Source organism: Neolamprologus multifasciatus, chromosome 4 (genome assembly GCF_963576455.1).
Source record: "Neolamprologus multifasciatus chromosome 4, fNeoMul1.2, whole genome shotgun sequence".
In the NCBI taxonomy this organism is placed as follows: Eukaryota; Metazoa; Chordata; class Actinopteri; order Cichliformes; family Cichlidae; genus Neolamprologus; species Neolamprologus multifasciatus.
This window is the reverse complement of record NC_140442.1, coordinates 27482566-27507038: the sequence shown is the minus strand read 5'-3', so window position 1 is coordinate 27507038 and position 24473 is coordinate 27482566. Positions and strand designations below refer to the sequence as shown.

Here is a 24473-nt window from a genome sequence, read left to right as displayed (position 1 = left end):
CTGGGCTTCCATACAGTTTGTCGTCAAAAGCGGGAGGAAAGTGACAGCGCACCTGGATTATGAATTAGCAACTGGCCTGTGACGTAATGCCTCGTGATGAACTCGTAAGTCGTCGCGTATTTCCGACACTCCTCGCGCCTCTTGAGCGTGCCGCGCTGCTTGTATAACAGTAGCGGTACCAGTCGGTCCGGCGGAGCTGAAGGCTGGGATGGTGATGGCGACCGTCGGAGTCGGTGTCTTACAGTCCGTTTGATTGAGGAAAACCAGAATATAAGCTGTGTGTGTGTGTGTGCAGCACGAAGCCCGTATAATGGAAGGACGTGTCTTTCCCGAACAAGAACAGCTCCTACAGTTTTTGAGGAGGCTCAAGGAGGTTTTCGACGTCTGTGACGAGGATGCTGACGGCTTCATCCGGGTGGAGCACTTGATGGACCTCGGTCTTCAATTCGGTCAAGGAGACGAGGTGAGAGACTGGAAGGGACTGGGTAACAAAGGACAAATAGCACATCTGCATTCATATTCATATAATGTTTCCAATATGGTGAATCTGTAATACGTGGAGCTTTTAACAACAGACAACCTGTCCTGCTTATTAACAGTCACAGGTGTGTTAGAGGTGCCAGCAGCTTATTTGCTGCGGTATGACATAGGACAGGCTACAGGAGACTTGACATCCTCGGTGGTGGCTGACATGCTTTGTTCGTTTCCCATTCAGTTAAACTGTTCCAGCCTCACAACATTAGGAAAGCTGAAGACTGGCGACAATGGGGGCATTACAGCCTCTGTAAAATTAGAAAGCCTAATAATGCAGCTTTACTGCTTATAGCTACACTTTTATTAATGATGAAGGTCTTCTGTAATCCCCCCTCCTCAATAGGGGTTAACTAATACATCAGTGTCAGTGGCTGTATAAAGTCAGTGCGGGAAAAAACAATTCTGAAATCTGATTTTTGCAGCATTATAAAATATATTGTTTAATACAGGTGCTCTGATTTTGTCAGGATAAGAAACATGTTTGGCTATTTTATTGTACAATATTGTAATATTATCCTAGATACTGACTGTACTAATAGAAGAAAGTGGGCAAATGCAGGATCCTAGCAGTGCTTTGTTCTCCAGTCTGAATGTTTAGACTGGAGTGAAGAATTTCATTTGTCATTTTAACCTTGATAACAAACACACAAAGTGAAATGGCTTTACATTCTGTGTGCAAGATCAGATATCAGCGTGTTTGTGTTGTTCCTAAAACACTGTGATAAATGTCGCCCTGAAACCTTCGCTGCAGCTAAACAGTTTGTCCACACCTGGGACGAGCGTGTTTAAGGGGATTATGCCAGAAAGCCGAGCCACACGTAGATTTCCACACATAGTTACCGTGGTTAACCATCGATGAGCCTTGCTTCAGTGGTCAGAGTTGATCCTGGAGATGCACCATATCTTTGTCATGCGTCTGACCCGTTGAGCTGTCAGGGAGCAGCTAATGAAAAATGTGATGCTATGTAACATTTTATTACAGCCCCAAATATGTGAAGTGATGTTTTATCAAAGAGTATTTAATATTTTCTGTAGCAGAATTATATAATTTTCCATATTGGATGATGATTTTTGTGTGCCATGATAATAACCCCAAGCAGGGCTATAGTCCCGAACCAGGGACCTAACTATATATATATATATATATACACACACACAGTGTATATCTTCAATTTATTTAGAAATATGCTTGTTGTTGTTCAGGTTTACATGAATAAGAAAGCTTTATAAATAATAACTGATGACTTTAAGTGGGCTTAGTCTGCAAGTGTTTCCAGTCCTTTGCTGATTGAGTTTACATATTTGAAGAGGTGGAGTGATGTCTGCTTGTGACTGTGGAGTTTGCTTTAAAGTGCAACAGCGGCTGAAAACCCAGGACATGTCACTAAAAATAGCTCAGCCATGCTAAAATGAAGCTACTTCCTCATGTCGCTCCTCCCCTCGTGCACTTCCACTCATCTCTGTGCTCTGTCACCATGGGAACGGGAGCTTCACTAGCAAGTGGATTGGTTGATTATTAAGTAATTAAATGATCTGCTCAGCTGCTCAAAACAACTCACAACACCAGCAGCTCTGCATTTCTGTTTGTTCCAGCAGCGTCTGTGGATCGTGGGTTATACACACATCCTGTATTATTTCATCATATTTTTGAAGACATATTTCTGTATGTTTTGTGTAGAAATTTACTGCTAAAGATAATAATAATAATAATAATAATACATTTTATTTAAAAATAGCGCCTTTCAAAGCACCCAAGGACACTGTACAACAGATAAAAACACAAAAACTGGAAATATACACAATAATATAAAGATGTACATTTTTATATTTTATCATCTAAAATAAACAAATCCTATTGTGCTCATTTCGACCATACACCTGCATGCCTCTTTATTAGGTATACCTCGTTACTACTGGGTTGGATGTCATTTTGCCTTCAGAACTCCCTTAATCCTGCATGGCATAGAATTATCAAGGTGCTGGAAACTCCATGTTGACATGATAATATCACACAGTTGCTACAGATCCCCTATTCCACCCCATCCCACGCTCTATTGGACTGATATCTGGTGACTGTGTAGGCCATTTAAGTGCAATAAACTCCCTGTCATGTTCAAGAAACCAGTTTGAAATATGTGACTTGTGTTACATTCTGCTGCTCATAAAGGGATGCACATGATCAGCAACAACTCTCAGGTACAATGTAGGATTTATGCTCAGTTGCTACTAAAGGGCCCAAAGTGTCATAAGAAAATATTCCCACACTATTAAACTACCAATACCAACCTGAAGGCAGGGCAGGATGGACCCATGCTTTCATGTTGTTTATACAAAATTATGAGCCTATAATCTGAACGTTACGATTCGACCAGGCAATATTCTTCTGATCTTCTGCTGTCCAGTTTTGGTGAGTCTGTGTGAACCGTATCCAGACTTTCCTGTTCTTAGCTGACAGGACTCAGGCCATCTGGCGCAAACAACCCTGTATGTTTGGAATCACTTAAATCACATTTCTTTCCCGTTGTGGTGCTCGATTAGGACTTAAGCAGGCTGTCTTTATCACATGTCTAAACACATTGAACTGCTGCCGTTCAATTTGATCAGATTATTTGCATTGATGTTCAGTTTGAACAGCTGTATCTAAGTGGCTGGTGAGTAGGGGTGGGGGAAAAAATCGATACTGTGTAGTATTGTGATATTTTGTTTGCTAATAATGTATCGATACAGGGACAGCAGAAATCGATATTTTGTTACAAAAAAGGTTTTTGTGCTCTGACTTCAGAGCATGTTGATCCTTTTTCTGAGCAAGAATCCTGACATTCCTTCACTGTCCAAATGTGTTTAACTTTTTTTTGGCAGCAATAAACATGACAGTTTACTTATTTTAATTTAAGACATGTTTTATTTTAATTAAGTTTAAAACTTTTTTATTTAATGTAAAATTATATTTTGTTTTAATTTACTTTCAAATTCTTCAGTTGCTGAAGGGGCTGCATAGTTTTCATAAACTGCATAGTTCAGAATAGCTATAATTGTACCAGATGGTTGTTCAGTTAAGTTGGACTAGACTGTAATACAAACCGTTCAGTTTGTCAACAATAAAACTGAAATGAGAGAAAGACTGAGTGTGAGACTTTGATATTAGATAAAATGAATATTGATAAAGTTTACCTTTATGTACAGAATCTGAATATCGCAAAATATTTTTTAAAAATTGCAATAATATCGTATCGTGCGTTAAGTATTGTGATAATATCGTATCGTGGGATGTATGGTGATTCCCACCTCTACTGGTGAGTGTATGTGCATGCAACACTAATGTAGCTTTTTCATTGATCTGCTTCTGACCATAGATAATATAAAGGAGAATTACCTATAGTAACACCCAGTGACACTAACAGCATAGAGATGAGCATTTCTGTCATCACTTTGGTCTTTGAAAAATAGATGTGATGAGTGAGAGATCGGTCTTAGTAAGATGATGCATGCTTTGGTTATACTCCAGTTATCCTCTTTTTGACAATTAGAATGATCAGAATTTACAAAATGAACTTCATGTTTTATTCAGCATGAATAAAACATGAAACCAAAACGATTGGTTTATTCTTTTCAATGCAATATGTGAAAAACATGGGCACACATGGGGCGACCGTGGCCCAGGAGGTTGGGAAGCGCATCTGTAACCGGAAGGTCACCGGTTTGATCCCCGGGCTTTCTGTCCTGGTCGTTGTGTCCGTGGGCAAGACACTTCACCTACCGCCTACTGGTGTTGGCCGATGGGACGATATGGCAGCCTCGCTTCTGTCAGTCTGCCCAGGGCAGCTGTGGCTACAACTGTAGCTGCCTCCACCAGTGTGTGAATGAATAATGGAGTTGTAAAGCGCTTTGGGTGCCTTGAAAAGTGCTATATAAATCCAGTCCATTATTATTATTTAATACATAGGCCACCAATACTTCATTGCTGTTGATTTCTTGTTATACATACAAAAACACCTGATATCTTTTCATCTATGTCCACGCAACATGGCAGGCTAAACTATTCATCACTTTAATGTGGACACGGCCAACTGGGATCCGGTGAGCTCTCTATTCTATATTTAGACGTTACTTTCTTCCCTCCTCTCACTGTTCTCTCTGAAGCGTTGCACATTTCATGTTAAGTAGATGGACTCCACTAAGTGAAACAAGTGCGACATTTATTAGCACAGAATCTCTCTTGTCGCAGTCGCTGAGTCTAATACGTTTCCTGGCTGAAAGCCTGGCACTGAATCATTGTCGTTTTCCCCTTTGGCAGAATTACCTTCTCACTGTATGGTAAAAACAATTTGCAGACCAATTGGAAAGATCTACCGCTGATGTACTGTGTTGTTAAATGTTTGTGAAACACAAAATCTGAGATATGAGAGCTGGCTGGCAAAGAGCAGCGTCCATAAACGTAATATGAATCCTTTTAGTTTATTAGCTTCTTGTACTTTTCTTTAGCCACTGAATACAATACTGCATTTTATAGTCTTTGTAAAAACATGACATGAAATGTTTCAGCACTCTGAGCTGAATATTTCCATTTTCATCTCTCTTACTTTTTTATATTTTGCACATTTGCACTATTTTAACTCTGTAGTACTGTATGAAGGTACATGAATGAAAACTTATCTTTGTAAGGTACAGGAAGCGAAGCTAAAAGCGCCCCTAGTATCAGCAGTACCTAGTGACAGATCGAGGTACCTGTATAAGTACAATGAGGTGCTATATTTGTGTGGACTTGGTTCCCCAGTAGCCTCTCGTTGTCTTCCTTTGTTCTTGTTATTAGTTTGAGCTTGCAGCAGTCTCGTTACCCTGAGGTAAAATTAAATTATTGATAATTGTGTCAGGTTTGTGGTCTCGATCTAACTTTCCTCACATTTTTCTGACGCTACATAGAAAAAACACCAATTTTTTTTTTTTAAAAAGAGTTTTAACCATCCGTAATTTAAAGATGCCAAAGTAAGTTATAGTCAGTGTCATTCTTCAAGTGGGCTGCATTGCTAGTGTGCTCCTGTTGGCTGCAGTCTGTGGTTGTATCCCAATTCAGGGACTGCAGCCTTAAAGTACGCAGCCTCAACGATCCTCAAGGGCCGCGTACTTAAAGACCGCTAAGGCCGGAAGTGCGAGGCTTGTGAGATGGGACGGTCTAGCCTCCGTTGCGCTGCCCAGGTTGCCTAGCAACCATGATACTAACAGCTGGAAACGTTTCATACAGCTTTGTTTGACAGAAATGAAGGAGAAAATCTTTTGTTCATTTGTTTGTTTCTACATGAGCTTTGATCATTCTCTGTAAGATTAAGCTCAGCTATTGAACGGTGTATATTTTAAAGTAACGGCTTTAAAACCAAGTTAGTACAAACGTCACTAATGTCACATAACTTTGCCGACATGTGGCCAACAGTAATGTTTTAATGTTCTTCGTTATTAAACATTTGCACATAAATAAGTGACATAATATTCAGTACTTACTTTTAAAAGTTTACTCTTCGGGCGCCCCTCATCTGCCGCTTTTTTCGGCAAAATTATCCACACCCACCGTTGCGCTATGCATTCTGGGATATGTTGGGCCACGAAGTCTACACCGCCACGTCCTTAAAATTCAGGGAAATGAAGGACGCATTTGAGGGCCGCATTTGGAGCAGCCTTCGAATTGGGACAGCCTTCGTCGCGTCGCTGTGACGTAATCAGCCTTAAAATGCGGCCTTTAAGGCTGCAGACCCTGAATTGGGATACAGCCTGTATTTCTGTTTTGAGTATTTGTTCCTGAAGCTCTCTCCTGTCTAACCGTCCTGTGAGTGTCAGATCCACAGTGGCGCTACTTTCTGGTTTTGTACAAAATACTGTTGTCATGGTTTTATTATATACATGCATTAAGTTTTGTTGGCATTGGATGGACCTTCTTTGTCTTTTGGATTAAAGTTGAAAATGATGACCCAAGAGAGCCTCTCATGAATTCTAATGCTGTAAGAGGTTTGTAGTGTCTGCTTTCTGCTCGTGTGACATTAAAGAGTCTTCAGGTTTTTGAACCGGTTAGACAGCTGCTGACGTTTACATTTAATCCTCTGTGATAACGTGACACTGAACTCCAGGACGTGTCCGTTTGTGCTTCTATAGATGCTGATATAACACAACTTGTCCCACAGTATACCCTCAGCTCTTATTTTCATCTTTTTTATCCTCGCTGAGAAAGCTGAGAGCGAGATCAAAGCCTGTGTCACAGAGTAGTTCCACCACTTTCCAGACCTGGAGCTATAATCCTCTTCTGACTTATTTCATCTTTGTGTCAACAGAACAGCGATCCTAAAAGCTTCTTTACTTTTACAAATAAAACTACAAATTTGTCACATTTTAGATTTTAGTTGTCAGAGTTGTCTGACTCCATTTGAGCCTCCAAGGGGCGACTCTGTACGGTGGCCCCTAGAGACAAAGCACGTACAAACTCCAAAACACTTGCAAACTCCAAAACACATGCAAACTCCAAAACACTTGCAAACTCCAAAACACATGCAAACTCCAAAACACTTGCAAACTCCAAAACACATGCAAACTCCAAAACACTTGCAAACTCCAAAACACATGCAAATGCCAAAACACTTGCAAACTCCAAAACACATGCAAACTCCAAAACACATGCAAACTCCAAAACACATGCAAACTCCAAAACACTTGCAAACTCCAAAACACATGCAAACCCCAAAGCACATGCAAATTCCAAAACACAACGGAAGTGCTCCAGGACGCTAGGGGCAGTGTTGAGCTCGATTTGCAAAATAAACGGCAAGTTTGTCTGTATGGGACGGTCTAGTCTCTGTCGCGCTTCCCAGGTTGCCTAGCAACCATGATACTAACCGCTGGTAACGTGTCATACAATTTTGTTTGACAGAAATGAAGGAAAACATATTTTGTTCATTTGTTTGTTTGTTTCTACAAGAGCTTTGTGTGATTTGATAAGTATCTGAGGTTGAGACCACAGGACAGTAAAACATGATTTTTGGGCTTCATTTCTGTACTGAACAGTCATTTAAGATTAGTTAGTAAATAACAATTAGCTAATGTTGTTCATGAGACTAAAGTCATATCACTTTGGTAATGTAAATATAATATGGCCAATATTATAGTTATTATATTAATCATTATTAGCTATTACAGCAGTGAACATGAACTCTGTGTCAAATACTGAGCCACAGTACAGATTCAAGTTGCAGTTATTTATAGGTCTTATCACCTTAAATCTTCACTCAAAGACAAGTATCTTTGACAGTGCATATATAGGTGTATCATATATAAGAGAGAAATGTTGTTCCTTCAGTATGTTGGCATTACTAAATTTGGCTCATTGCTTACATACGTGTGTAAAAAGAAATTATATGAGCTGTGATAACTGTTTCTGATAAAATGAAGAGTAGACTGATATATTGAATATTCCTTTATTGGGTGAGAAAATCAGACCATGTCATAACTGCTTTAAGTCATACAGAATAGATATCAGAGCCTTAAACAGGCTGACTTCTGCTAAATGGGTCAAACTGGGCAGAAAGTATACAAACACATAGCATCATTATAGAATATGATGTAACACTATAGATCAACTTACCTCAGAATATATAAAGCATATAAACAATTACAGCAATATGATGCAACAAACACAGCACTGCTACTAATCCAAAATACTCAAAGCTTCATAGAACTGAAACAAACATTTATTTTTAGGTCCATTCAGCTGCTGATACATACTTTAGGTTTCTGAATATTAAACTTGTTTCTTCCTTTCATAGTGTGTAACTTGAAGGCCCTGAGTACTTTCTCCCACACTGCAAACACTGGAATGATAAAATTATTTGAACATTACCTAATAAGACTGATTCAGGACAGACAATTAGTTATGTTAAACTTTCCTAGCAGTCCTTCACAAACAGGGAACAGTCTGTCTATTCTCTCCATCTGTCAGCTGCTGCTGGCTCTTCCTCCTCCTCTTCCTCACACACTGCTGAGTCCTGGTGGATCATCAGGGGTGCAAAGCCTCACAGATGATGTGCAGCAGTGAGTCCCTCAGTCTGTCCTCACTCTGGACACTTGCAGTTGTCACACATGGAAATCAAATGCGTGATAAGCTGCAGGATTCAAACACAAATGTAACTTATAAATACATGTTCATACTTTTATTACACAATCAGAGAGAAAGAAAAAGAGAGAGAGTGCAGGACAGACAGACAGGTGACAGCCTCAGGTGTATACACTGCTACAAAACAGCACAAAAGAAGGAGGACTGTGTTATTACGAAACAAGAAGAGTTCCCAGATGGTACAGTGGACACGTGTGTGACTCCTGTGATTAAAGCACCTTTCTTTCAGCTTAACGAGTGAACCGTCAGCTCGTTCAAACACACGTTAAAGTCCGTTTGGCTCTACACCACCGAACAGTGGCAGCAATATAACATAGCTAACATTAACAGTGCAGTGAATCCTGCTTGTGCCGTGATATTCAGGACTGCAAACCGAGCAGCATCACTGACTTTCAGCCTGTTGTGTTTGTGGATATATGACTGACTTTAATTATCCATAAAATCATCACATTCTCTGTAAGATTAAAGTCAACTATTGAACGGCGTATATTTTGGAGTAAAGGCTTTAAAACCAAGTTAGTACAAACATCGCTAATGTCACATAACTTTCCCGACATGTGGCCAACAGTAATGTTTTAATGTTCTTCATTATAAAAAACATTTGCGCATAAATAAGTGACATAATATTCAGTACTTACTTCTGAAAGTTTACTCTTGGCGGCTCCGCTTCAGCCGTTTTTTTCGGCAAAATTATCCACACCACAGGCGAGCTATGAAATCTGGGATATGTTGGGCCATGAAGGCTACAGCGACCCATTCTTAAAATTCAGGGAAATTAAGGACGCATTTGAGGGCCGCATTTCGAGCAGCCTTTGAATTGGGACAGCCTTCGTCGTGTCGCTGTGACGTAATCGGCCTTAAAATGCGGACTTTAAGGCTGCAGACCCCAAATCCGGTCATTGGTACATCCTGGCTTGTGTAGTTACTAGGTAACAAAAGCTCAACACTGCCCCTAGCGTCCTGGAGCACTTCCGTTGTGTTTTGGAATTTGCATGTGCTTTGGGGTTTACAAGTGTTTTGGAGTTTGCATGTGTTTTGGAGTTTGCATGTGTTTTGGAGTTTGCAAGTGTTTTGGAGTTTGCATGTGTTTTGGAGTTTGCAAGTGTTTTGGAGTTTGCATGTGTTTTGGAGTTTGCATGTGTTTTGGAGTTTGCAAGTGTTTTGGAGTTTGCATGTGTTTTGGAGTTTGCAAGTGTTTTGGAGTTTGCATGTGTTTTGGAGTTTGCATGTGTTTTGGAGTTTGCAAGTGTTTTGGAGTTTGCATGTGTTTTGGAGTTTGCATGTGTTTTGGAGTTTGCAAGTGTTTTGGAGTTTGCATGTGTTTTGGAGTTTGCAAGTGTTTTGGAGTTTGCAAGTGTTTTGGAGTTTGTACGTGCTTTGTCTCTAGGGGCCACCGTAACTCTGACATCTGACAGTCTATATCAGGGTAGTAGTAGTACTGTCAGAGTACTCATAGTTGCATATGAGGATAAACATCCCAGATAATTAATTTTTTTCCGGGAAATTTTTCCTTTACAACATAGATTTTCAATTATTTTAATAAAATTTGTATATATTTTTTATTTCTTTTAGTAATATAGATTCAAATAAATAGAAAAAAATTGTTTTAAGTTCCATTTTGATGTATGAAGATCAAATGTGTCACGGTCTGTGGTGGGCGGACCGAGTGTGGGAGTGTGAGGTTCCAGGTGCAGACACAGACGAGGAGACAGTACCGAACTTGAAACGAAAAGCAAGCCTTTATTTGGGCTGATTAACGTGGCAAACAACAGAAAGCACAAAACTAAACTAGAAGCTGAACTGAGAAAACTAAGAACTGACACTTAACTCAGACAGCAGGGAAAGCTAAGACAGGGTGACAATGACGCACATGACGGAGGCAACTGTGAACAGGACTCTGTGCTGGAACAACAAGGAACTATGAAACGTATACACGTAAGTAACATGGACATGACCAGCACAGAGTCCTGAAGCCTGGCGTGACACGGGGAAAGTTGAACAGACGACACGGCGAACAAAGGAAGACTGAGGACTTAAATACACACATGAGGTGATCAGGGGAAGTACACAGCTGACTAGAAGGAAACATAATGACGATACAGGGGAGAGTAACACTAACTACAATGAACAAAGACCAGACTCTTTCAAAATAAAACAGGAAACACAGAGACATAGACATGGAGATAGAACATGAACTTAACCTAACCAGAGACATGAAACATGACAGGTAGACACACGGACCAGGGAGATTACAAAGGGGACTAAGGCTGTATCCCAATTCAGGGTCTGCAGCCTTAAAGGCCGCATTTTAAGGCTGATTACGTCACAGCGACGCGACGAAGGCTGTCCCAATTCGAAGGCTGCTCCAAATGCGGCCCTCAAATGCGTCCTTCATTTCCCTGAATCTTAAGGACGTGGCGGTGTAGACTTCGTGGCCCAACATATCCCAGAATGCATAGCGTGGCAGTGGGTGGGGATAATTTTGCCGAAAAAAAACTGCAGATGAGGGGCGGCCGAAGAGTAACTTAGTAAACTAAGTACTGAATATTATGTCACTTATTTATGTGCAAATGTTTAATAACGAAGAACATTAAAACATTACTGTTGGCCACATGTCAGCAAAGTTATGTGACATTAGTGACGTTTGTACTAACTTAGTTTTAAAGCCTTTACTTTAAAATATACGCCGTTCAATAGCTGAGCTTAATCTTACAGAGAATGATCAAAGCTCATGTAGAAACAAACAAATGAACAAAAGATTTTCTCCTTCATTTCTGTCAAACAAAGCTGTATGAAACGTTTCCAGCTGTTAGTATCATGGTTGCTAGGCAACCTGGGCAGCGCAACGGAGGCTAGACCGTCCCATTTCACAAGCCTCGCACTTCCGGCCTTAGCGGTCTTTAAGTACGCGGCCCTTGAGGATCGTTGAGGCTGCGTACTTTAAGGCTGCAGACCCTGAATTGGGATACATCCAAAGAAACCAAGAAGTAAACTGCAAACTAGAAAACAACTAGATGCGTTAAACTACACATGTGGATACAAAAATATGCATTAGAACTTAAACCCTGGCCCTCATGGCCCAGCACCGTGACAAAATGGGAGAAAAAAACAGCCCTAATCTAAGGACATCAGTAATAGCTGTGCAGTTTATTATTAATTTCACGCAATAGGATGTTTCCTACTTTACCGTTGCTGTAAGACAGGCATCTTCTGGAGGGGAAAACAGGGACTCGATACTTTTTATTCAGTCTGCCACTTTTTCCAAAAAAGTAGGATAAATCTGGAGTTCTTTGTGATGTCTGCAGTTTGGTTTCTGTAATCCGTAGTTACAGGCAGTCTTTGTGAACCTGGACCCTGGTGTCTCTTCAGACGCCTCTAACAGTAAAACGTGGTTGATGTACTTGTGTGAATCGTCTAATATTTTTCTCTGCACACCTTTAAGATTTTTGCTGATGTCAGTTAACAAGGGTACGAGTTACCTTCTGTGTTTTTAGTAAAGCGGGTTTCCTTTAGAAAAGGCTGACTTTACTTTTGTGTCTTGCAGGTGAAGAAGTTGACGAGGTACCTGGATCCTAACGCTCATGGGAAAATCAACTTCAAAGACTTTTGCCACGGAGTGTTTGCTATCAAAGGTGAGACATGGACTTTGATTGTCCTGCTCTCTGTCACGAGAAGATGTGTGAGCTTTGTAACTTTGTAACCTTGTCACATTTAGTTAAAGCTCAGTAAACTGTTTTCTACTATTTAGTTTTCTTGCTAAGCTAAGACAAACATCTGCTGACTTCACACTTGTGTTGTTTATACAGACATCATAGTGTTGTCAGCACTTTCATGTCAGAATGGAAACAATCTGCTCCATACTCTTCTTCTAATGCTACATGGCCCATTTTACCTTGAAAATGACAAAAAGAGTTTGGATATTATAAAATGAAACATGTAAACACTGAAGATGATACCACTTTATTCACGTAGCTCAAACTTACTGGTTTTATTACAGAGGAAACAGTCTGTTTATGTTATTTCCCCTCTTATTATTTACTTTCCTCCCCACACTTGTCCTCCTAGGTTGTGAAGAAATAATGAAGATGACTGTGGGTCCTCGCAGCCATGCCTCCAGCCAGCCTTCTGTCACAGACAATGGCTATATATACCAGGTGATTGGATCTTCAATGGTGCACATAATTCTGTGGCATGATGTGAAAACACACCCTGAAACGTCTCCATTAATACTGCAAATAATTTTAAAGACACTTTTTTGTTTTTGTAAACTCAGATGTCAGAGTGAAAGTGGACGTTGTTTACATGGAGTGAAACAGCAATAATTCAGCAGTGAAGCTAAGATCATCGATAACTGTTTATTTATTTATTTATTTTATTTTTTTATTTTTTTTAATTTACTTATTTATTTATTTAGAACAGCGTTTCTCAAGGTTTAGATTTATAGTCATAATAGATGAAAATCACGAGGCACTGATTTCTAACCTAAACACCAGAGTTTAAGTGTCAAAAATATGATATAGTGACTGACTTTTCAGAAACATTTTTTTATATAAACCTGCACTGCTGGGCTTCCATACAGCTCTGATGATGCTGTTTCTAGCATGTGTACTAGCTTAAATATATCTCAATTATTTTTGTATCATAAATCTACTGTGTGATATGTATGTTGCTGTGCGTGGCTGATTATGTCCCTCATAGAGATTAGCCTAACTGGATCGTTGCTTAGCAACAAGAGGATGAGCGAGACAAGAGCGAGACGGAGAGCGAGAGAGAGAGAGAGAGAGCCGAGGTGTGGTTTTGTCCCAGCTAAAGCTTCGCCGTGCTTTCCACATTACTGCTGGAGCTGCAGTCGTATTTGTGTCTAAGCTCTGAGGACACTGAGCCTTCAGGCACTGGGAATACAGTAGATTTTTGCTTTTAGCTCCACCACAGCAGATGCCATGCATTCACACGTACACACTCATTAGTGTGATTTGTGACTTTGTAGTGGAGATGAGTGAGATGGTGTCCACACTTACTTGGTAAGTTGTACGAATGTGTCAGACGAACTGATTTCTAACTTTTTGAAAGAGAAGATTAGTCCAATAAAGGAAAAGCACACAGACTGGCACAAAGCTTAAAGTTGTGTTTCATTTTATGTGGTGTTGCTGTGTGTGGATGAATTGGGATATATTATGTTGTTTGTGTGTATATATATAAATATATATACATATGCTCCCACACCCCGTCATCACAGACAGAAAATGTGTATAATTAATGAGTGAAAGGTGGGTAGCAGCCCCTCAGATGCCGTATTGTGTCTGTCTTGTGTCTTTATAAACATACTTCCACAATCCAGCAGAATCCTAAGTAAGAACAGAGTATGGAGCTTTTACTGGTAATGATGAGAAACTTGACTTTGTGTGTGTGAAAGAGCGCTTGGGTGTGACCTTGTCGTGGTACTACAGTGGGGTTAAGCCAGACAGCAGCATGATTTATTAATAATATGCTATCTGGGGCACGCTAACTCCCACATGATAAATCAGCCACAGACACTACCTCAAATACAACTTCATCATATTCTGTTCAAATCACGAGAGCAGGTCAGAATACCGGCTGTACTGCTGTTTCTCTCTTAAAGCCGTCGCTTTGTGTCGCTGATTTAAACTCCCCTCTTTGCTTTAGTGATTTCTGGGGAAAATGTTTGGCTCACACCTAAAGCTAACCTTAATGCTAATCACAAAGGTCCAAACACTGGATATTGTTAGTAATATCCAATGTTTGGACAATAAAAATGATCTTAAATATCTTGAGATTAAACTTAAACAGCTGAAATTCTTTGAGTTTGTACCTCTCATACAGTTAGTATGTGATGCGGTATTGAAACAGCAGTAGATTACAAGCAGAAACATTTTTAAACTTCTATTTAAACTATGGTCTAACCCTTAAAACTCCATTGTTTGATTAAATCTGCTAAAATAAGCACTGGAAGGCAAGACTGATTTCTCTAAATAGCCTTTTAATAAATGTAGGCTGACATTCCTGGATTAGTCTAAATGCAGTGGGATTCTTTCTAGTTTGAGGTCATCTTTGTATTAGGTTTCTTTTATTGATAGTATTTAGTTTTCTGTTTGTGTTGTTGCTGTTAATTCCTTTGTAATTTAAGTCTTGTCATTTTTGCCTTAATTTTTAGTTACTGGTGACCCTGAGCTTATTTCGGCTCCTCGTGTCTTATATCTAGTTGTCTTTGCCTTTCGTTACCTTATTGTGTTTGTATTTTGGCCTGTTTTCTCCCTTTAGCTACTTCCTGCCTTTACTTTGAAAGGTTCAGTTTTCCTGCCTCTCTTATTACCTGATTATTCTCAGCTGTGTTTTGTTCCCCAGCTGTTTTCTTCGCCAGCTTCACCTTTTGTGTTTTTACACACGGTGGTTCATGACAGTTTCCTTGTAAGCAAGATTATAATCTTGGCATTTTTTATTTGAAATGTTTATTTTTAAGAACTATATGTTAAGATGCTGATGATCTGTTGTTCAGTGTAATCAGTGAATAGGCACTGTATCGGACTTGTATCTCATGCATGATTTTAGCTGTTCTTTGAATAACTGTTTACATGTGTTTTTAGTAAACATCTGTGTGATGATGTGATTTTGAACTCAAGAGTTTCTGCTTTGAAATTGAAAAAAAAAAGTAAAGTTAACTTATAATTCAATTTGTCCTGTTTTGCTACTGTATGAAGCGATGCCTCGTGTTGAAGTGTCTAATGTGACTGTTACTCCTATTTCTGAAGTCCTGTAAAGTTCAATTTTTAATCCTAATTCACATAATTTTGCTTGTATGTTCAGAATGGTGAGGCAAAGCTTGGCCCTCCAATTATCATGTGTACACGGTCCTACCAGGAAAGCACGTGTGCTGATGGCGAGTGCGACATGGACAGCAGCACTGAAAACGCCAACAGCTCTGACTCGCTTCACCCAACACAGCAACGCAGGTCAGTCATAACCAGTCTGAGTTGGGACTTTAGGAAGGCTTAGAACTTCTTTTGATTGTGGGTTTGTTCTTTTCCCTTTTATTGTTTTGTTTTGGAATGCAACCCTAGCCGCCTGATTGGCTCAGCGTCTGCGCCCGTCATCTCTAGAGAGGAGCAGTTTGAAGACTACGGTGAAGGGGAGGATGTAGATTTTACTCCCAGCAGCCCTTGCCCTGAAGAAGAAACACGAACAAATGGTTTCTCAGATCTTGGATCCTCGCTTCCCTCCAGGTTGGTGTCTGATGAGAAGGAAGCACTCCCTTAATCGTATGCACACGCAGAATTACATACAAACATATCTTAAGACACAGTTTTCATGCAGAAAAGGACAAATCAGACTTTTTGGCTGTTTGCTTGTCCTAAAGGGAAAAGCACAGGGCTGTTAACAATGGGCCTGCTTGATTTGAATGCAGTGCATAGTTTTAGACAGTACTGCAAGTTTTCTGAACCATGGCTTGAAAAAGTAGAGACTGGAAGACATTTCATTGACGCACGCCGATATGCTCAGCAGACACTGCAAATATCTATAGCTAACAGCGAGAAGCTGACTTTCACTTTTTCAGACATGCTTATTTATGTTTGATTATATATGTGGACATTAATCAATTCATTCTTTATAATTCCAGTGCTGGCCACACCCCTCAAAAGATGCGGCAGCTGTATAACAGTGAGCTGCTGGACATCTACTGTTCGCAGTGCTGCAAGAAAGTGAATCTACTCAATGACTTGGAGGCTCGACTGAGAAACCTCAAGGCCAACAGGTGGAGCACACATTCATTGATGTTCATTTCTGGGAGTGACCTGGAACGGTCTTCATCCTAAGACTGAATGAATTTCAGATTTTTAAAAAAGAAAAAATGGTGTGTGGGCATCATGGTAAATGGACTGGTTCTTATATAGCGCTTTTCTACTCTGTCCAAGCACTCAAAGCGCTTTATACAGCTAATTCATTCACCCAATCACACTCATTCACCCAATCACACCCATTCACACAAGCACTTCTAAGCTTAAGTGCTAAGTATCTAACATTCATACACATTCACACTCCAATGGATGCATTGGAGAGCAACATTGGGTTAGTATCTTGCCCAAGGATATTTGGCATGCAGACTGGAGCAGCCTGGGATCGAACCACCGACCTTCTGGTTGGTGGCTGATCCGCTCTGCCACCCTAGCTACAATACCCCATCATTGGGGTATCACACTGCTCAGCCTTGAACCCCGGGTCCAAGAGGACCACCGTGGCTACCATGCTAGCTGTGGAACACCTGATTACCCTTTCAAGACAGGGAAGCACTTCCAAGTATGAGGCCTTCATTTTCAGTGAGAAAACGGTGGATTCGAACCTCTGGGTTTAGATAGAGATGTTGCAAGTACGCTGCAGTCTTGTTCGTAAGACTGATGGTGTAGCATCAGTACTAATGCAGGCAGGGAGGCGAGAGCTTAGCCTAAAAGATCAAGCTTTAATTACCAGTGAGTATAGCACATTCGTACAGTTATCTATTTTTTTTGGTGCTGTTGGTAATGACAGAAGGAATGAAGTGAAATGACTCTTGCTGCCTCAGCATCGCCCTAATGTAACAAAGCTTGGATTAGCCGTCTTAGCCATCCAGCTAAATCCCCTCTTATTCATTCTTGACATCAGATGCTGCATCCACATCAAAGGGTGAGCACGAGTTGTTGCTATAGCAACTGTATCCCAATGTGGCGGGATGACTGGTTGTGAGTTTTTGTGTCTTGTGTGCGATGCTGAAACAAGAAAACTGACTGTGGTTGAAACTGTATCGTACGGCAACCACAGAAGAACATTGTTTGAAACCACTGTGTGAATGAAAGCAGAGGCGTCATCGCACTAATTTTACTACCAGCAAAAAGAGTTGTAGCAAAGGCTTTTGGATTATTAAAATGGATAGTTGAAGCCTGTGTTACTGTCAGTATGTGTGACTCGGTTCCTCTCCTGTTTTTGCAGTCCTAACAGGAAGATTTCCAGCACAGCATTTGGACGGTGAGTGACCTGACGTTCCTCCAAAGCACCTTTTTAAATTCTTGCTTCTCTAAATCATCTGTGCACTGTAGATATCATAAGCTGTTGCTTAGTTTTGGCATCTTTCTCATTACAATATAAAAAATGCAGCCACTGAAGAACATGGTGGTAGTAGACACTAATGCAAAGCATATACAGGATTTACATGTTTATGCAGTGTAAATATGTTTTCTCTCTCCCTGCAGTCAGCTGTTCCAGGCCAATCACAGCGTGTTTGGGTCCAGTCAGGGCAGCAGCACAGAGGATCTGTTCACAGACAGCATCGACTCCTGTGACCTTGACATCACAGAGAAAGTAAACGCATAATAATCTTCACCTGCTGGATGATCCTCTAGCTCATAGCACATCTCCAGAGCAGAACAATGACTGTCACAAACTAAGAGTCTAACTGGTGAAGCAGCAGCCTCGTTTTAGCTAATGAAAAATAAAAACAATGCTGAAATAAATTGAAATCTGTGAGGTGGGGAAAAATAGTGTTAGTGTGTAGGAGGATGGATCAATTTAAAACAGGTGATTAATTTCTTGTTAACAACGGGCTGTGTAGAGGCATACTGGGAATGTCTGTATGCAAATGAAGAAGATGCTCTTTAACCTTTAGGCCTTACCTGTGTGATGTGTCACTCAGGTCAGCTACCTGGAGAAAAAGGTGACAGAACTGGAAAGTGACAGCCTGGCCAACAATGACCTCAAGTCTAAGCTCAAGCATGACAACACCCACCTTGTGCACAGGTAAGAATACCTGAGCTGAGTGGGTGCTTTGGCTGGGTTTGGTTCCTGTACAAAAAGGCGTGGTGTTTATTTTCACACAAATAACATTAATTGCACCTGTTTGATCATTCTTTACATGTGGTGCAGATATGAGATATATGTGATGTGAATTAGTCCGTAGATCTTATATAAACCTGAGCAGCATTTTGGTTCTAGCTAACTAGTCTGTACCAGTCTGAATGACTTCTGTGTTTTTGCTTCCAAGGGTTCATGAGCTAGAGGAGCAGGTGAAGGATGCAGAGACAAAGTCTGCAGAGAGTCTCAAAGAAGAGGTGAAGAAACACCGGGAGGCTTACACCAAGATGGAGAGAGATAGAAACACGGAGATAGAGCTGCTCTGTAACAGGTAAACTAACCAGCAATTTACTTGAAGGGAAGTTTCCCCCATAATCCAACTCCTAAACAGACTGGTGCTAGATTTGGCTCTGACACAAGATCAACTACACATCTGCTGTTAAGGCAGGTATTCTGTAACCATCAGACACTGATTGGCTGTAGGGCTCATGAAATAAAACTGCTGTTACCCTTGTTACCCTGCCGTTGCCTGCTATTAAGACAGGAAATAAGGAAATGTGCAGCGCAATTTTAAAAGCTGCTGTGCTGATCAAAGACGGTCAGCGTTCTGGCACTTTAAAAACACCAAGCCTTACTCGTGTCTTTTAACCTCCGAGGACCTGGCGTCCATATATGTGGACACATTTTGGGTTGTCTAGACAAAAATACTAAATTGTGCTCTACAAGGGCCTGATATCCACTTACAGGGACATTATACTGCCACTTCTATCAACATGTAAAACAAATGGATCTAATTTTTCTCAGAAACACAAATCTGGTAAAAAACAATACAAAACAGGTAATTCTTTGTTTTTATATTCATCAGGTCCCAATCAGCCCAAATAGCAAAGAGAAATTGAAAATGCACGCCATAAATTAGTTCGGGTCTTAGGAGGTTAAAGTTCACTGGGGTACCTGTGATACCAAACTAAAGCTGTTTGTTTGTTCACCCTAAGGTTACAGCAGTTAGAAGAAGAGAACACAGAGATGAAGTTGAATGTGTGCAGACTCAAGTCTCAGACTGAAAAAATGGATCAGGTATGCTGAAGTATCTTCCTGTGTCATCATGATGTAATCATTTTATTATTTTATATAAACTTCATGAGTAGTTTCACCCTGACAAGCTTTTTTCTTTTAGTTTGTCTGTACTCATCTTGGTTGCTGCTAGGTTCCCATATCTCAAATGTTGCGTATTTTCCTACATATATCATAAAAGCACGAGTGTTTCTTTTTCTCAGCCACTGTTTCCTGACTTGTTTCGTTTGCAGGAGAAGCAGAGGGTGACAGACAAACTGGAGGACACTAGTTTGAGGCTGAAAGATGAGATGGACCTGTACAGGAAGATAATGGACAAGCTCTGGCAAAACCGTCACGAGTTTCAGAAGGAAAAAGAGTCCATGCAGGAGGTGAGACACTCCTCCCAGGCAATCATTTCTATGAAAATAACTTCATTTCCCGCTGTAGTCACCAGGTAAGATAAGAAAAGGTTAATGTGGAACATGTTAGAGTTGTGTTTGACCGACTGTTTTGTCTGCAGCTGATTGATGATCTCCGTCGGGAGCTCGAGTATCTGCAGTTGTTTAAACTGGAGATGGAACATCCTGGGAAAGGCAAGGGGCTGTCCGAGTTTAACGCCAAAACCAGGGAGATGGAAATGGAACATGAAGTGAAGCGACTGAAACAGGTCCACACAGAACACACTCAGTAACTAATTACTGATTACTTCCCCAAAAAGTAATCCTGTTACTTTACTGATTACTTATTTTCAAAAGTAATTAATTACTTAGTTACTTGGTTACTTAGTTGCTTTTTAACAACACGATTTACAACCTGAATAGGTGATAAAGCGATAGATCTTTCAGCCCAATTCTACTTTTTCTGCATAATCCATCATACAAAATGTAATCAAATGGAAAAGTCTCTTTTTAAAACTTGTTTTATCAGTTTTAATCTTTTAACTTTATGCATCAAGCAAAAATTTAATTATATGCAACATTCTCTGACTGGAACAAATTAGTTTAATATTTAAACCTAAAGTAAGGTCAGTACTTCCACGCTTTAAACGCTGCACGCTCACACTCTCTCTGCACTCGATATATGATCCATTGTTGATCTGCACACAGCTGTTTTCACGACGTCGCGCTCGCTTACGTCACTGTCATGAGACATTCTTGCAAAAAATCACGGTTTTAGTAACGCAGTAACGCAGCGTTCCTACGGGAAAGTAACGGTAATCTAATTACCGTTTTTGCAATAGTAATCCCTTACTTTACTCGTTACTTGAAAAAAGTAATCGGATTACAGTAACGCGTTACAAGCCCATCTCTGCCTGTAACGTGCGCTCCATTTCGTAACTGCTCTTACATTAATTTCTGTTTCAAACTTCTACGTTTATGTTGAGCTGCAGAGGCCAAATATTAGTCTTTAGTTGTAAAGTCCACAGCAAGCCCAATGGCGCTTTGTCAGGTCAGAAATGCTCTCTGTTGTGTCCTTGTCTGTTTTTCTCTTCCCAACAGTCACAGGGTAATCTCCAGTGTTCGGCAAGTTACTTTGAAAAAGTAATTAGTTATAGTTACTAGTTACTACTTCAAAAAAGTAACTGAGTTACAATATTATAAAAGTAACTAATTACTAGGAAAAGTAAGTATTGCGTTATGGTTAACCCTCTGGGGTCCAGGGTGGCTGTTTTTGACTACTTTTGATTTTACCTCTACGCTTCACCTTTAAAGTGTTTACCTCGCCTTGTTTGGTATCGTTCTTTTCAGCACAACCTCACATGTCTGAATTTACAGTTTGTTTGTTTTTTCATTTTGAAATACTGCATTAGCACAATTGATCTGAAATCTGACAAAAAACAGAGTAGAAAAAAGTTGCATTTTTTACTGTAACAACCACAAACGAATCATTTTCATAATTTGAAATGCAAATCTACATTGTAAACTTTACAAATCTATGCACAAGTTTTGCAAACAACAAAGTTGTATGCAGCTATTTACCTAAAGAAAAAAATTATTAACAATTTCAAACTATTTACAGAACAATCAGGTGTTCTGCATCAAATTAGATGCCACACGAACTATTTGTGCAAAAATAATTTCTGTCCACTATGAGATAAAGGAGAACATCACAGGCCTGATACCTGCAGGCCTGATACCTGCAGGCCTGACAACAGGAAGTGCATCACTCGTCCTGTTTTCTACCTGGAGACAGCGTTTATACTGTTATCTGCCTTTGGTGGCTTTATGGCAGCAACTCATTGTTCTGACACACACAGCAAAACAATCCACTACACTACACACTAACTAGGATTTGCTATGTCATCTTAAATCGGTCATGTGATTGGTTTAACCATGACTACTCTATTCTTTCTCAGCCAATCAGCAGCACTTGTGCGATTGTTTCACCCCCATAGCTCCCAGTAAGCTGAAGACAGCTTCAACAGTCTGTGTGTCGAAAAATAGTTACTGAAAAAAGTAACACCGTTACTTTTAACGCCATTATTCCCATTACTGGTAATGACCATTCATTTGGGCTACCCTGCATTTCCCTGTTAATACCCAGTTTTGCCAAACTGGCATTGGTCAGCGGTGGTTTCATACTTGATTAAATCATTAAAACAATATTTTCATAAAGTAAAAATCTTCCTTTTAACTCAGAAAAATTAAAGAGAAACCCAAGTGTATGTGATGTTTGGAGGGAGAGTGAGATATGCACCCACAGTCAAAGGCAGGCAATCCTAATCACATGTAATGGATATGGCTCGGTTATATTTGTGAGATTTTTCAAGCTCACTGCTTTCTCAAATTCACACACACATCGAGTCAGGACTGGGTCCTTTGTGTCTGTAGGAGAACCACAAACTGCGCGATCAAAACGACGACCTGAACGCTCAGATTCTCAGTCTGAGCTTGTACGAGGCCAAGAACCTGTTCTCCTGTCAAACCAAGGCCCAGTGCCTGGCAGCTGAGATTGACAACGCTTCCAGAGATGAGGTTGGTCTGTTACTGTTGGTTGGATGAAATGGTTATTCTTGATAAAACTGCGCTTGTAATGCATTCCTCTTCTCTCTCAGCTTGTGGATGCTTTGAAGGAGCAGGAGGAGATCAACCTGCGTCTGAGGCAGTACATGGACAAAATCATTCTGGCCATTCTCGACCACAATCCTTCCATCCTGGAGATCAAGAATTAAACACAATGCACATTTGTATTAGTGAAGCTGTGCTGATCTACTGTTTCCTTTAGTCCGTAAAGTTGTAATCCATAAGATTCCTGTCCTGGCTGAAGCTGATGGAGCTGTTTACACTACAGACAAACACATTCGCATTGTTCACTCAGTGATGTTTTTTTCACAGATATTGTGCACGTTTGGTCCCCCCTGTGAGATGTAAATCTTAAGCTGCAGTACAAAATGCAGGAAATGTTCTGTTGGTGAACTGCAGTACAGCAAACCGTTCACATTAAAGCTTTCCTGCATTTCAGCATCAACTCTTTGGGTGTCATTGCTTTTACTTGGAGGGTGACACTAACCCTGCATATTTAATCCCTTTAATGTGTCACCACTTTGAATCTGGTAACACATTTTAATGTGTGGATGTTACCACAAATTACTGATAATGCAATAAATGGGCAGTTTTTGGTTTGGGTACAATCAGAATCTGATGTCACTAAAAAGTTAAGGATTACAACTTTACATAGCAGCTAACATCCTGAATGTTTGACACTTGCACACAAATGTATGTACATTACCACAGCAGCTGGTCTCCACATCCACCCGAAGTAAACGCGTCTTTATAAGGAATCACTGTAGAGCAACTTTGCCATTTTAATCTTATCCACCGATGTTTATCACTATATGTTTGAAAGTACATAAAAAAATCTTTCCTGTATTTTATGTAATTTGGACAACCGTCTTTGACTCACCTACAGGCACCGAGTGGAAAACAGATTTAAGAAGTGAAGCAAATAAAATGGGAAGGTTTCTGTAGTAAAATCAGAAACTAGTTGTTCTGTAGAGATTGTAGATAGCTTCACAGTACATGAACACTGATGTAAGCCTTTCTGGTGACACTCAACTTTTCAGTTCTTGTGATCATTTGATTGCATTTCTAACCCTTTAATTTAGCTGTTTGAACACAGCCAGTGTTTACATTGAACCATATGCTTTTATATCGGTTTTCAGTAGTAGTTCCAAATGTTAATGTCAGTAACTACATGAAGCCTTTACTTTCTGAAGACTTCTCACTATAGAGATATTTAAAGGTGCCAATGAACAGAATTATGTGCCAAATCATTTGTGTTTTCCACAAATAATCTAGTAGATGAAGAGCAGCATACTGCAGAGCTGGATAGCTTACATGTACTTGTATATCAGCCAAATTAGCATGTGTATCTATGAATCCAGAACTGTAACATGCATTTATTAATAAATGTGTAGAAATGTGCGCACACCATAAAAACTGCAAGTCCAGATCGTGTCGTGCTGTTCTGATCTGAGCTTATTCCAAATTTTCTCACCAAATATGAAAATATTCAGGTTCAGGAAATTGTATTTAGCTTTGCAAGGAAATGAATACATGTGACACATGTGGTGAAGCTCGAGGATTTTAACAGTGTGAACTAATGATGTTCTTTGCATTGAATATAGATTACAAGAAAACTCTGTGGGGCACCTTTAAAATCAGGTTCTGCACTGTAGCCCAACTATGAAAGCACATAGCATGTGATATAGTAACACACTTGTTTCGTAGGCAAAGTTTATATACCTGGAACAATGATTTTAAAATAGGGTGTAAACATTCTTGTTCTGTCAAAATCCACATGTTCACATTGATTTCTTTTATTTTTGTACCACACATGGAGCAATGGGTGACTAGATGTGTAAATAAAATCCATTCGCTTAGCACCACAAAGTTGGTCCTGG

At 40.0% G+C, this 24473-nt stretch overlaps 1 protein-coding gene across 1 annotated transcript; it reads left to right on the top strand.

Moving 5' to 3' along the window:
• Nucleotides 1-98: 98 nt before the first annotated feature.
• rab11fip4a (RAB11 family interacting protein 4 (class II) a) lies at nt 99-23038 on the top strand. Its single transcript, XM_085156009.1, has 15 exons — nt 99-463; nt 12225-12312; nt 12746-12834; nt 15503-15648; nt 15757-15918; nt 16314-16448; nt 17657-17692; nt 17917-18025; nt 18357-18460; nt 18705-18845; nt 19510-19591; nt 19822-19959; nt 20091-20237; nt 22402-22545; nt 22626-23038. Exons 1-15 carry the CDS (start codon nt 311-313, stop codon nt 22740-22742), a joined length of 1791 nt encoding a protein of 596 aa, XP_085012135.1. The 5' UTR covers nt 99-310; the 3' UTR covers nt 22743-23038.
• The last annotated feature ends 1435 nt before the right edge of the window (nt 23039-24473 follow it).

Excerpts from the sequence above, each read along its gene's own strand:
- rab11fip4a (XM_085156009.1), top strand. The coding sequence starts at position 311 with ATGGAAGGACGTGTCTTTCCCGAACAAGAACAGCTCCTACAGTTTTTG. Across the intron at positions 15,919-16,313 it reads GGATCCTCGCTTCCCTCCAG|TGCTGGCCACACCCCTCAAA; the intron begins GTTGGTGTCTGA and ends TTATAATTCCAG. Across the intron at positions 18,026-18,356 it reads ACCTTGACATCACAGAGAAA|GTCAGCTACCTGGAGAAAAA; the intron begins GTAAACGCATAA and ends TGTGTCACTCAG.